At 35.9% G+C, this 15543-nt stretch overlaps 1 protein-coding gene across 1 annotated transcript in view; it reads right to left on the bottom strand.

Annotated features, from left to right (window-relative positions):
* Positions 1-2699, bottom strand: part of LOC128857516 (tyrosine-protein phosphatase 10D) — a 43482-nt gene extending 40783 nt beyond the window's left edge. The window contains exon 1 of the mRNA XM_054093267.1: positions 2685-2699. Coding sequence (XP_053949242.1) covers positions 2685-2699 — 15 coding nt within the window. The remainder of the gene's footprint in view (positions 1-2684) is intronic.
* Between the last annotated feature and the right edge of the window lie 12844 nt (positions 2700-15543).

The following is a 15543-nucleotide window of genomic DNA, read 5'->3' as shown; positions in this document are numbered from 1 at the left end:
GGCTACGGTTCATTTGATCAGTCAAATTTTTTACTACTTTTTCTAATAAATCTGGCCGTATGGCGTCAATGGTGGCTTGAATATTACAATAAATCTATCGAGCAAGTTGCGCCGTCTTGTGGGAACCAAATATCGTCAATGTTTAGCTGTTTAATTTTTGGAAACAATGGCTCGATAGCGTGCGCTATTCACCGTAACGGCAACTTATTTCTCTTTTCGAAATAAATAAGAACCGATGAAGCCGCCAGTACTCTGTGAACTTCTCATGCAGCTAACAAAACCTCCGATACATTTTTATATATTGGATTGGGGAATAAGTTCATAGCGTTTTATATTTTCTTTTATTTTACAACGATTTTCTTGCTGTTTGGCATTCGATAGAACTCTTTCTGCTCTACGGAACTATAATAATTGTATTTTTGACTTATTAGTTTTTTTCCAGTTTTGAAGGTTAGAAATGGAATACTCAGGAAGCAAAAATTAACATTTTGCGACACCTCATCTACTTTGCTTTTCATCGATGTCAAAAAACTGCCGAAATAGCCCGTGACATTTGCGACGTATACGGAGAAGGTGTCATGGTTTGTAAAGTTCAAAAATGAAGACTTAAACGTCGATGATACGTTCCGCTGCGGGACAGGCCTTCTGAATTCGATGAAGAACTTCTCAAATCACTTTTGGAGGAGAACGGTCGCCAAACCAGGGACACTGGGAAATGCTCGAAAAGAATACCACGATCAACAAGGAGCTAGCCCAGCTAGACCGCGTGAAAGCGGCTATTCGACTGAAAAGACCTGAACGAGGTCTGAGGGAGCTCTCCGAACTTTGCACCGCTACCTGTCAAACTATATGAAGGGCGTTACCTTCGATAAAAAAGTGGTCTTTAAAAACTGGCTCAACTACTTCTTTGACACCAGACCACTTTTTGACGCAATGGCATTAACAAATTGGTTGAGAGGTGGGAAGAGGTTGTAAACAGCAACGGCGAAAATATAATTGATTAACTTTTTGATATAATTATTGTTTTTTGTTTAGATTAAAAGTCAACGGTAAAAACGGTACGCACTTATTCCCCAACTTTATCATTTAAGTGTCCACCATGAGTATGATCACAGGTAAAATCCGCCAAACAGTCGATTCTAACGATGAGTGCCTAATTGTTGAGAATGTCGAGATATCTAATTGAAGTTTGTTCAGCAACAATTTGCGCTACAGCAGCAAAATTCTCAACAGAACGTCTAGTTTTTAGACCGCCTTTTGGTCCTTTTTCTATCCTCGACTAGTTTCTTGTACTTATATATTTACAGATGGAGGCTACACACATAAATTTGTACATTTGCTTATATGCCAGGATGTGGCAAAACGACGTTAAAAGACTTAAAACCCCATTTGGCAGCGTATCACTTCATTCAATACTCGTAGTTATTTGTTTTGGCAGTGGGTGTTATGCGCAGCTTGTGTCTTCTCTGACTGCCTGGCAGACAATGGCTGTGCTTTTGCAATTTCCTCACTATGAATTGATAAAGACAACATCGAAAGTGATAAAAATGCACACAAATGCATATAAGTAAATAAGTGTATGAATATAGATGTAGAAGAAACACTATGCGACAAAGACAAAAACCACAAAACCAATTCTCTAAAAAACATAGACAAAAAAATATGATATATCCTCCTAGAGCTTTTTCTAGTTAGCTAGCGGAATGGAGTAAAACAAATCAATTTTCAAATTTGAAACAAAAACTCTCTAGCTGAAACCATTATTTTTGCGCAAATGGTTTGAAATTGTTTTATTGTCGATCTTTAGCTCTTGGGCGCTATTACGACTACTAACATGCCGGTCAACTGCGATTATTTCTGTGATTTTATCTGCATTTTTGAAATTTTTTTAGCATCAAAAATGCCTGAACGGAATCAATAATAAATAACACCAACTTGGTCCCACCAAATACATAGCACAACCTTCGCAGCATGAATATTCTGCCGAGGCGATGACGTAGAAGCATGACCGGGCAGTTCCCATGACTTTCTTTTCTTTGAATTGCAGTAATGAATCCATTTTTCATCACCCGTCACTATGCGAGGAAGAAAACCCTTCCTTTTTTGCCGCTGGAGCAGTTGTTTGTTCACAGGCGAAAAAACGACGTTCAACATCCCTTGGTTTTAACTCATAAGGAACCCAAGTCGCCTGTTTCTGAATCATTACCAAAGCATGCAATCGCATGTAAATGGATTGGCGGGTAACTCCTAATACTGAAGCACAAGCTCTTCTTGCGTTTAAACAATGCCTCCATTTCAGCGTCTTCGAAGGTTTTTGGCTTTCTTTCGCGCGGACGGTCGTCAACATTAAAATCACCGTCTTTGAAGCGACGAACCAATTTCATAACGTTGTTTCACTTAAAGCAGCATCTCCATAAACTTTTTGTAGCTCTCGATGCGCTTCAGCCGTCGTTTTTTTTTCGAATGAAAGAGGAAAATCAACACTTCCCGCAAATGACGATCATTCGACACAAAATCAGACATTTTCACAAAACCAAAAGTATATGATACCAAAACAAAATCACTAATGTGTCGAAGCAGTTTGTTTACCATATGCCTAAGCTTGGTTTATGACGTTTAGGTTATGTTACAATCGACTAGCACACACTGCTGGCGGCATCTATTGACAAGCAGCGGGAACTTACTTGCGCACCTAACATATATATCTACGTCGTTTACTGATTTCGTCCAGCTGTCTATTACTAGCAGCAAATTGCGCAATTAAATTAACTAGTGCTGTTCTTTGCCTTTTCTTTATTTCGTTAATAATAATTAAATAAACCTAAAACTCTAAAATATTCCACCACATCAATTTCTATAGATAAAAACCTTTCAAACCAGTGTTGACAGCTGATTGCCAGTTTTGCAGTAAATCTGCCATATGTGAACGGGTAATCACTGCATATGTGGACGTATTTTTAGGAGATCTTTGTGAATACTCCATATTTTGCATTCTTCAGCTTTTTTAACTCTCAGCTAGATTTCTTGCAACCTTAAATCGGCCTTTTCCCAAACTAGTCTGTTATCTGTAGGCTAACTTGGGGAAGTATTTTCAGGAAGGTTTTTCTCCATTCAGCTTAATTAATTAAAACTACGTTATTTACAATATGCGCTGTGAATTAATATGTGTAAATATTGGTGCACTTATTTCCTGATCCAAATGGGATTAGAGTTTAATACAAGCTTAAGGTGAGCTTTATTTTTCAGCCCCAAAAAAGGTGCTTGCATTGAAATCTACTACTAGACATCGTGCAACATTTTCATACCTTCTGACCCTCTGTCAAGGGGTGGATCGCCCTTCTCCTGCATACCCACCTAAATATGGTGTATGCCAGAAAAAGGCGTTTCCGAAATTTTTGGTTTGTTCGTGTGGCGCCACCGGCGGTGAATTGAGGAAGTGGTTTTGCTAAACATTGATTCCAGGCTTTGATAACATCATACAAATGAAGGCACACACTCACACATATGCAATTGATTTAACATGCATATGCATACAATAACATATTCATACGGGCACACAAACACATGCATGTAGGTGTACACCTATGTAGGTGTATATGTGCATTCGCACCGGACTAACGCCTACAAAATAGTCGGCTGTCGGTTGAACGGCTAAATGGCATATCAAAGTGCAAAAGAGCAAACAATTCTCAAATGTTGAAATTTGAGCTGAAGCCAAAAGGACTTTGCAAGTAACACACCCACACACGTGTAAGCATGTATGCACACGCCTATCTACGTCCATACATGTCGGAAATTCAGATATAAAAAAAAACGACTCAAAGGTGGCGAAAAAATTGCAACAGTGTGTAATCTGAACAAGTCGAGTAGGTAATGACATTGAGAGTCATCAAAGAATTCAAGCTGGCGAATTTGACTAGGAGGATCGGTGGATTTGATAGTTTTTTGGCTGAAAGGTTCATTGAGTGCCGCAACAGCACAGCAAATGCAAAAAATTCTATGTACTTGTTGACATGATTGATGAAGTTAAAGGACTTTGGTGTTAAAGGGTTTTTTCTAGTAAATTTTTTACAGTAAAATTTTGTACTTTTATTTATGTAAACAAAAATATGTATTACGCACATACACACATATGTACATATACATAAGTGTTTTTTTCCCCAGTTTTGCGTTACATCGACAATCAGACCGTTGCTGCTCTTCAAATTTGTTTTATTTTCTCACTCAATTTGGTAAATTTATTCAATTGCTTGAAGTTTTACAAATGGTATGCTAATGAAGCTAGTTTTTTATACGAGGTGGCGCAAAACTAATCATCCAATTTTATTTTTGTATACATTTTTTAACTGAGTAAACAAAATGATTTTGAGTGATTGAAATCATTATTTTGACCTTTGCGCGCTGCAGTTTTTGTCTGTTCACTGCCTGCAGGCTGTTTAGTTCACAAGTGGCAAATATGATTGACGTACGCGGCGATATTTGCAAAAATTATAAATTTACCAATGGAGTGATTAGTTTTGCCCCACCTTGTACATGTTCCGGTTTGGCACAATTTAAAAAAAAATTAAAAATGGCTATTGTAACGAATCAGCTAAGGCATCACGAGTCTGCGTACAAATTGTTTTTTTCCTCTTTTTATTCCTCCATATAATGAAATTGTTTTGCAACTGAAATTCTAATGCGCAGTCATTCATTCCATGCAAAAAAGTATTTAAAATATTACCTGCGGTCAAACAACAAGAAAAAAAAATTAATTACAAACGAAAGATTAAAAAATTAAAAACAGCATTTCAAATCAATATAAGTAAATAAAATACAGTAAGCTACCTAAAATTGGAAGCACTGGAATTGAAGTGTGCGAGAGAACTAAAAAGCGAGTGTCGAAAAAGTTAACTTTTATAAACAAAAATGAGAAGTAAGGTTAGGTTAAGTGTGCGGGGTAGGGTATACGAGTATACATTTTTTTTATTAACGACTGTTAGAGGGATTTTGCCTGCAGACGTTCTCAAGGTGGACATTTGAATGATGTAACTTTTTACATATAATTGTTAAAAGCCGTATTTTGAATAAAAATTAATTTATTATTTTAAATTAAAATGTATGCGTCTTTTGAAATACCCCTTACTAATTTATTTTTTAATTAAATTTTTTTTATAAAAATATAGTTCATTCTATAAGAAATACCATAATAATCTAAATTTGAAACTTTTTACATAATTTATAAACTACGACATATTGTATGCAAAATTTCAAAATTTTAAACCAGAAAAAAATTTTAAGTGAAAAAAAATTGGCTACGCAGTTTTATAGTCCATTGAATTTTAGTACGACAAAGCCCAAATTTGAAGACGCTCAAAATTTTCTTTGATTTTATTGTATATACATTTTTTTCCCCACTTGTTTCAAATGTTCTTCGTATAAATGCAATAATATTTATAATAAACTTGGAAAAATTGCAATTTTGCGTCAGTTTTTCTGGGCTTGAGGAAATTCTCAAATTCATTAGAATCCTTCAATTACAGAGTCGAGGTCAAGGACCACTTTCCAACATAAGAGGTTGCAGTGCATTATGGCCCAGTAAAACTACATATTTAGCTTGAGAGGCACATACGTTGTTCCAGCATTTTAAGATTACATCCCCTAGTAAGGACTTTACCTGGCATAGTCTCAGCTTAAGTTCTGTAGCGTCTAGGCTTGTGTGGGCGCTCTGACCCATTCATCATCTACATGCCTCATTCACGTCTATGCACTCAAGATCCAGGGCTCGCGGGAGCAGAATGCGGTTGCGAGAGAGTTTTATCTCCAAGTATTCCAGGCCTGTTGGGGATGTTAACTTAAAAGCAACTCGATTATCACTTAAGAGGGGAACGCGTTTTATAGGTTTCCGAGAATATTTTATTGCGAAAAATTCTTTTGCACGAATTCTTAAAATTTTGCAAATCAAAGTTATCAAAGTTTTTAAGCAATGCCAGAAGATAAGACAACGTAAAGCGGCTTGTTGGAGTTAAGATAGTTTACCACGCAGCTTTTGAGTAGAGGCAGAGTGAAGACATTCTGAAGAGATGCGATAAAGCAGCTCGAAGACATCGATTTACCACTGCTGGTGGGTGGGAACTTTAAAGTGTCATAACTTTTGTATTCTCAAATAATTATTTTAAATAAAGGTGTTTACCTAAGTTAATTAATTTTCTAAAAAAGTTTCCTCAGGCCATCAAGACTCATAAAGAACTATTAAATACATATAAAAAAACTTGGCTTAAGCTGAAATTCAATTATCAGAGTAAAGTCATGTTGAAGGAATGACATCGTAAAATGCAACAAAATTTTAATTCAATCATATGAGATGGAAAAAAAAACAGCAATCGAACATATGGAAGATCCAAGGTGAGCTTAATCCATTAAAAATTGATCGCAGAAGAAGCACCTCAGAGCAAATAATAGCCTGTTTTTTGAAAATCTGGTCATATAGCAACAGCACCACAGAGAAACTTAAAATAGTCAGCAGCTTTCGGAAAATTAAGGAAAATCAACCGCTGAAGACAAATCATCCTTTGCCAAGACAATTCGAGCTATCACGCATCGGTTCTTACGAGCGAGTTTTTTAGCACTCGAATTAATGAGGCATCCGCTTTACAGCATCTAATGATTTCTTTTTGTTTCCGAACATCAAAAATAAAATGCGAAGTCAATGTTTTTCAATGTCTAAAAAAGCTCTTGAAGCCTTCGAACAACTATTAATTTGTATCCCTACGATTTCTTCTCATATAAACCTTGCCGCCGATTTATAAACACGCCAAGTTTAAAACTTTGTACAACATTTTTCAAAATTTCATTTAAACATTTAATTTTTTAATCAGAATATTTAAAAAGGGGTCAGAGAAAGAGGAAAGCGGAAGAAAAAGCCTAGCATCTTTAACGAAAAAATTGTCAAAAATCTAGTATCTTTAATATTACAATTTTTTATATTAGAATTTGGTGGGCTATAAAACTGCATACCCAGAAAAAAATTTCATTAAAAAGTTGAAAAAATGGTCAGGCTGATACTCGCTTAATTACAAAAATTCAATTATAAGGTAATCCTCAATAAATATAAAATATAAAAGGCAACCTTCGCACTAAGTATGGAGACCACAACTTTCTACTTGTAATAAAATACTGCAATTTGCAGGATGACTTCTTTGCGGGCACTAGTCAGTAACTAGTTCTACCGCAGCACGAAATACAGGTATAGAACTGGGGTTGTATTTTGTTACCAAATGCTTCTAATTTTTTGACTACAGTAGCTATCAATTACAGGTTAATTACAAAATTGACGTTGTGTTTGTGATAAATGTTGTTTTGCTATAAATTTATTCTTTTGCATGCAAAAATCAAAATTTTTTCAGCTCTTACTCATAAATATACAAATATTTAAATTATGCGGACGTAAATATTTATGGAAACAATAAATTCGATTTAATATGCAAAAAATTAAAAGAACAGCGCATGAATGTGTATATGTAATAAAATGTATTAATGTATGGAGATGGTGTTTAATCATTTTGTATATTAATCATTGCGATTATTTAAATTATTTTTTATATTACTAAAAGTTAATAAATTGCCATTTAATGCAAAACTGGTCAAAATAGAAATACTGAGCCCACGTGTATATAATTCAATGGGTCACAAATTATGTGTAGGTTATCGAAATTATGTATCGTCCCCCTTTATTCTAGAATTACGAATGCATAAATTTTCCAAATTTGAGTTAATGAGTTGATTTGATTAACCTTTGGCCATTCTACAAGTATGTTTTACGAGTATCAAAACCCAGAATACCAAGGAAACAACAATTAATTGTTTATATCAGAAACCAAATCTTATAGTCTTAATAGAGCAATAAATTTTCAAATCCACAATTGACCAGCTATTCACAACACGCTAAGTCATGGAACAGATCTATGAAAGGAGAATCAACACACATTCCTTTCGTCAATTTCAAAGCTGCATTTGACATCACGAAAAGGAGTTGGCTACACACCAGGATGTGTAGATTTTATATCCCGCAAAACTAATACGGCTGCGCAAGATCACGTTGAGTAATACTAGCAGCTACCTCAGAATTGGGAAATACCCTCTGAGACATTTCATACCAAACGAGGTTTCGATAGGGTGACTCGCTGCCGCGTGGCTTCTTTAATCTGATGTTGGAGATCATCGTATGAGCCGCAGAACTTAATCGCCCAGAAACAATTTATTATAAGAACGTTCAATTGTTGGCATATTACGATGATGTAATTATCATCGACCTTAATAACCGCGCAGTTAGTTCTGCCTTTTCTAAGCTGTATAAAGAAGCAAAGAGAATAGGACTGGTGCTGAACGAGACAAGACGTAATACCGTGTGTCATCAAACAAACAGTCAACAAGTACTTGCACATCGGCATCCACGTCACTGTTAAGATTTATAATTTTGAAGTAGTAAGAAATTTCGTTTATTTAGGAACCAACATTAACACCAACCATAATGTCAACCTTGCAATCCAACGGACGATCTCTCGTGCCTACAAGTTCTATTTCAGTCTAAGTAGACAATAGAGCAGTAAAGTCATCTCTCGGCGAACAAAACTAACATCTTTCAACATTGGCGCAGAAGCTTGGCATGTTGTCCGAATGAAAGCAAATGCTCCGGCTCTGAAGTATTCGATGCGGAACAAACTGGTAGTAGCAGAGGAAGAGGAAGGCATCCTCTGCGTTGGAAAGATTAGTTGGATAAGGACTTGTTTCACTTGGTGTGTTCAACTTACGTCGGTTAGCATGCGAAAAAACCGATTGAAGCGCTCAAATCGATCCTCCCTAGTGCTCATAATTATATTTGTTTTGCAATGCTTTTATACTCAATGCGTAAATATTAGCTTGACGCACTCTCCTTTACTGCACAAGATTTCTGTCTGCGGCATCCTCAAGTAAAAATGTTTGCTTAACATTTTTGTGAAACAATTTAACTCTCTAAATGCTTTTTTAATGAATTTTTATTATACCTCTTTTAGAAAGGAAAGGAAATATGCGCATTTAGGCAAAAAGTAGAGGGTACAGATGCAGTAAAAAATTGTTTTTGTTAAATTCTACTATAAAAGTCTGAGTGCAAAAAATAATAGTTGAAGTCATTTTATACATAATATTTTCAGCGAAAATTTGAAAACTTGAATTCTGCATAAAAACACTCAGACTCTCTCGACTAGTACTGCCCTTGGCAAAGGTGGTCATGGAGGCAATCGCTTTCGATTTGATTAACAGTTTTGTAAATTTTTCGGAATTCAAAATTCATAGATTCATAGATATAGTTCTTATAATAAAAGTTTAATTATATACCGATTCAACTATAAATTTGTTTCGCCTAGTACAATTGAACTCTATTTTTATAAATCTCCATGCAAATATAGATGTAACAGAATTATAAGGGCATCCCTTTATAGCAGCTACTTGGCATCAATCTGTTCGCCAGTCTATTATAGACCCGTTAGTTTTTATTCTATACATAAATGTATATATATACTTATTTCTATATATATAGTGCTTAACAGCCGATTGATTCATTTACTACCTGCCTTTACAAGGATTATAACAGAATTTCACACATACGCTTTTTCACGCATGCACTCATGCACGCAATACATTTGTGATACTGAGCCACAAACTCGATTAACTTTTTTCATTACTGCCCCTATTTTTTGTGCCATGAATTCAATATAATGTAAAACATTATTCACATACCGCAAAACCAGATTGTTTGTAAATTTACAGTACTGATGAAAAAGTTAAAAAAATATCGGTAATCCACAGAGTATAGCTGATGAATGCGCAACAGCATATAGAATTGCATTTCCGTGGGCGCTCTTTAATTTTTAGAAAAAATTAAAAATTGTATACATTTATATAAATAGAAAAAGTATGATTCACTTTATGTTTTTTATTGCATGCCAACTGGCGAGTTGGCCTGTTCGTTATTATAAGCGAATACACACATTTATCGACAAAGTGTTTCTCCAAATATTACGGGCGGTAAATCGGGTGACGGCCGCCGTAGCCGAATGGGTTGGTGCGTGATTACCATTCGGAATTCACAGAGAGGTCGTTGGTTCGAATCTCGGTGGAAGCAAAATTAATAAAAACATTTTTCTAATAGCGGTCGCCCCTCGGCAGGCAATGGCAAACCTCCGAGTGTATTTCTGCCATGAAAAAGCTCCTCATAAAAATATCTGCCGTTCGGAGTCGGCTTGAAACTGTAGGTCCCTCCATTTGTGGAATAACCTCAAGACGCACACCACAAATAGGAGAAGGAGCTCGGCCAAACACCTAACAGAAGTGTACGCGCCAATTATTTATTTTTTTTTATTTTTAAATCGGAATTAAAAAGATGAGAAACGTATTTTCTACAGCGGCTGCCCCTGGTGTTAGTTTTGCATTACGTAGTTTAAAGCTTTAATGCAGAGAAATTGATATGTTTATGAGGACGTCAAGAATGTAAAAAACGCAAGCAGTTGAATCAGTTTTAAACTTTATAAAATTGCTTTTACTGCCAGCAATTTGGGAATTCTTGTTTCATAGGTTAACATCTGGTATTATACTTAAGGACAACCACTACTATTATCCCCTCTAAGGAGATGAAGATAAATAAATACCAAATCACAGAGCAAGCAGTCCGATCTTATTACAGAATTAATCTCTACCTTAGAAACTTTCATCTTGCGAAAGCCTGCAGTCAATTAGACTTATGCGAGCAGTTCCTTAAACTTACTTTGAGCTGAGATTAGAGCATTTTGGGAAGGAGTTTAATTAAAAATAATCACACGAATTTATTGGCTTGTTTATTTACATGAAATGTATTTATAAATAATCAGATTGCAGAACCAAGGTGAACTAGCAGCAAAAGCTAAGGGCGAATTAAAGCAACAACTTTAAGCTTTAATTGAATCGTTGCTGCAAAACAACAAAAACCACAATCCTTTCAGGATTATAGAGTACAGCTACTTTATTTTATTGAAATGTTGTAAATTCTTAAATACATTTCATTCAATTACGCCTGGTTACAACTATCAAGTAATATTATTCTGTTAATTAAAGTGTTACAGTATTTACAGGAAATATACTGGAAAATAGGTGACTGAAATTTATATCTGTTGGCCAGCCGCTCAAAATTCTGGAAAAATGTCATGAGGTTTTTTCTCGCCATTACTGTGGAACCTGGCCTTAAATGAATTGCTTATTACCATGATCAAGAAAAGGATCAAGATAGTTGCTTTTGTAAACGATGTTGTCTTTCTAATGACAAGGAAGCTTCTCTCGACTATCAGCGTTAAAGGAACTCTCTAAGTGGGCGACCTCAAACGATATAATGATTAATCCAGTTAATACTGAAATAGTTCTGTTTACTTGAAGATATAAGATACTGAGTTTTCAGTCACCGTCCATAGTTGGAATAACACTAACCCTATCGAACGCAGTCAAGTAACTTGCCATAATTCTGGACTTGAAGCTTTCTTGGAAAAGGAAAACCGAGGAAAGGATGAAGAAAACTTTTACTCTCCTCTTTATGTGTAAGAGGGCATTTGGCAAAAAAGGGGCCTGAAACCGTATATAAGTCACTGGGCGTCCAATAAGATCATCAGACCCATTTTGACTTATGGAGCTTTCGTGTGTTGGGTGGCGATGTAGACGCAATCCCACCTAAAGAGTCTCAGTTACCTAATCAGCTTGTGTAGGAATAGCAGGAGCGGTCCGATCGATGCCTCAGGCGACACTGGAAGTTACCCTAAATATTCCACTCATTGATTAATGTGTTAAAGGGATAGCGGCCAAATCTGCTTCTAGGATTAAAGCAGTAGGCATGCTAAAACAAAACTCGCACGGCCATGCATCAGTTCTATTATCTGTGGAACACTTGCAAGACGCATAGAAAATATATCTGGTTCCCAAGATAGATCTGAAAGACTATAAAATACGAATACCCGAGAGAAACGATTGGCAGACCAGAGTCAAATCAGATGATAGCAGTCACCATATTTATACTCAATGCTTAAAGATGAAGAATGTCATTGGGTGGGGAGTGTACTCGGAATAATTATTCCTATATTGTTCTTTTAGGACTCCCAGACCGGTGTAGCGTCTTCCAAGCTGAGATCGACGCCATAGACAAAGCAGCAAAATTGATAAGACTAATGGACTTATCTCCCGCAAACCTTACCATTTTTGTTGATAGTCAAGCGGCGATCAAGGCACTGGCCAAACGCACATCAATTCAAGATGTGTTGAAGAGTGCAGGAGATTTCTCGTGCTTATCCACGAGCCACGTGCTTATTCCCGGCCTGGAGTGGAGGGAAATGAAAGACAGGATGAGTGTGCAAGGAAAGGTTCTAAGATTGACCTTCACCGAGTGGTAGAGGGCTTTTTTTTAAGGAGGTTAAAATCGAAATGTCAGAAGCTTCATCAAAGGTGCCGTCGCATTAGTGGTATGTGGGGCATGCTCCCACTAACTCTATAACAACCCTCCTTATCGGTTGAATTCCACCATGGACCGTGGTAACTTTTCGTCAACAACATTGACACAATAGGTACCGCCGTCCAGGTAGAGGACATAAGCATTTCACTAAATTAACTATACACTGCGATTGACTTGAGCGTAATCGCGGAATTTAATAGTCGTCTGTCCCTGATTACTAACTGCGGGGTCTCCAAAGCGCCAAAACTGAATCTTAAAAGGATAAAATGTCTGCTTGAATTCAACAGATCAAATGCCAGCGTCCTCACCTGTGTTACAACGGGTCACTGCATTATTGACACCCTAGTCAGTAGAATGGGTGTACCTCACAATGGCTTCAGCAGGAGTTGTGGAGCTGAAGAAGATATTGAGTCGGCAAAACACCTCCTCTGTGAATATTCTGCCATTCAAAGAAGTCGTGCGAAATATCTTGGCGATTATTTCTTTGAAGACCTGGAAGATTTGCAAAATGTCTCACTGGAGGGACTGGTTACCTTCTTAAAAAGGTCTAAGTGCTTCAGGCAATTTAGTTAGGGAATGGAAATCAAATGCAGGAATCACAGAGGGCCTTAGGGTCGCCGAGTGGCTTGTCTTAGACAAGTAACCTAACTTAATGCACACCATTAGTTACAGCTTACACCTCAATTCAAACTTAAAAGTTTTTTATGAAACGCTTATGCACGTAAAAGATAAAATATGGCATGAATAAGAACCACAAAAGTGCGGAAGAGAAATGTAGAGAAAAAAGCGAAACCGCAAAAATTATGCATTTTACGTAAAATAATTGAAATAAAAAATATTACAAAATTCATTTGAATATTTGTATAAATGTATGCATGTAATGGGCTTAAATAAATCGGTGCCGACTTATGATTTATGATTTTTCAATGCATAAAACGGTTGAATTTTTTAGGGATTAGCCACAGTGGACACACAGTAGATGGATAATAAAGGGACTTTCAAAAGTGACGCCTAGATTTTAGTAGTGAATAATTCCTAGAAGGCATCTCGTTTTGTGACATCTTTGACGTTTCCACGACAGTCGGTTCTACGTTACAGAAAATACCCGGATTTATATCCGGCCAAGGACTGTCACTCCAGAACAATGCATTAAAATTATTGAAACTTATTACGAAAAGAGCAGCTCTTTAAAAACAGCACATCGCAAAATTCGCGCTTTTTTTGGTGGATATAATCGCCCGAAAATTTCAAGAAACCGGTTCGGTCGGCGATAGAAAAAGGATTGGCAGACCAAAAACTGGATGTTTAGTAGAAAATAATGGTGCTGTAGCCCAAAGTGTTGCTGAACAACCAACACCCAACAACATCGATATCTCGACTTTCTAAACAATTAGACATTCAGGAATCGACTGTTTGGAGGATTTTACTTGCATACCTGCTCATGGTGGGCATTTAAATGATGTCAGTTTTAACATATAATTGTTAAGAGCTGTATTTTGCACCAGAATAGTGAAAGCTGAAAAAATCTAGAAATCGAAATGTTTTTGTTTAACAATATTTAGGCGTGCCTTTTAAAATACACTTTATAATATCTGAAAGCATTGCGGTGCAAAAGATTTACCCAAATCGAATCAAAAATCGATAAAAAATCAGTTTAAAAGATAAAATGGTGAAACACTAAAGCAGTAGGTGAAAATCAACCGGCTGGTCAATTGTCTAGTAGGTAGTCAAGCAGACAGATAGACAAATAGACAGGTAGGCTAAACATGATTTATTGTTCGTGGTAAAGCAGCGAATCGTGCTTCAGCAAAATCAGTCAACTGGGAAGGTGCGCCTGCGCACGATGCGTCTGCAAAATAAAGTAGTCGAGCAAGTCGGGGTGGCAGTAAAATGAAAGGCAAACCACAGGCTAAAATTACCAAAACGAAGATAATCAGCATTTTGCTAGCAACAATAAACATGTGGCAACAATGTACATATGTATGTGCTGCCATAATGGGTATTACCACAAATTCATTCAATGCATTGCATTATTTTTACTTTTATTCGACTTTTATTGCGGCGCCAAGGAGAGAGTAGATTGAAATCGAAAACTTGCTTTGCTCATAGCAGGCGATTTTAATTGCAAAACGAGCTGTTAATGGGTTTGATTTGTGGTAGATTGTTGAGACTTATTTGTATCAAAGGTGGGTTTACTTATGAGCACACAAATGCATACAAATATATGAACACATACATATGTATACCTAAGCGCCAGTGGGCTTTTTCTAAGTCTGGGCCAAATTTAAACAACAAACTAATGTAATTTATTACATTTATAGTCTGCACATGCATATACATATGTATGCAAATAGGTACTGTGTGCTTACTGAAAAAGTATGTATTAATCGCTTCTTTTGGTGCAGTAATTTGCGTTTTATGTTATTTAAATTTATTAATTATATTTTCCATAATAAAAGCGATTCACTTGTAATGATAAAGCATAGCGGAATTAGCTATTTTTTTCGTAAAAAATTGATTATTTTTTTCACTACCTGCATTTCCGTGAGCATCATTAATTTTCGGTTTTTCCATCTCTTTGGAAATTGTTTGTTGCTCCACTTCAACTTTTTAAACGTAGTGTTATTTTTAATGTCAAAATATAATCGTTACACGTGCAGCTTTAAATTTGTTATTACGAAATATTTTTGTAATATTTGAAATTCAATTAAATGCTTATTATATAATACTTACAAACATACATTTTAAATTGCTCTAATTTTTCAGCACTTACTAAAAATGTTAAAATGAGGTCAGATGTGCATAATGTAGCTGCCCTTTGTACAATTAATTTGTGTGATGCAGCATTTTTCAATGTATAGCAAACCAATTTTTTTTTATAAAAAAAGGCTTTTATGTCAAAAAAATTTATTGAAAAAGCACAAAAAATGCCTAATATTTTTTCCTTTATTTTCAATACATCTATGAGTATAAAAAAGGAAAAAAAAATGTTTTCCAAAAAAAAAAGTATACAAATAATTTAAAATTTTACACTTACTCTTCCAGTTTGAATAAGTGGCTTA

Source organism: Anastrepha ludens, chromosome 3, assembly GCF_028408465.1.
Source record: "Anastrepha ludens isolate Willacy chromosome 3, idAnaLude1.1, whole genome shotgun sequence".
Lineage (NCBI taxonomy): Eukaryota > Metazoa > Arthropoda > Insecta > Diptera > Tephritidae > Anastrepha > Anastrepha ludens.
This window is presented reverse-complemented; position numbering and strand designations above follow the sequence as displayed.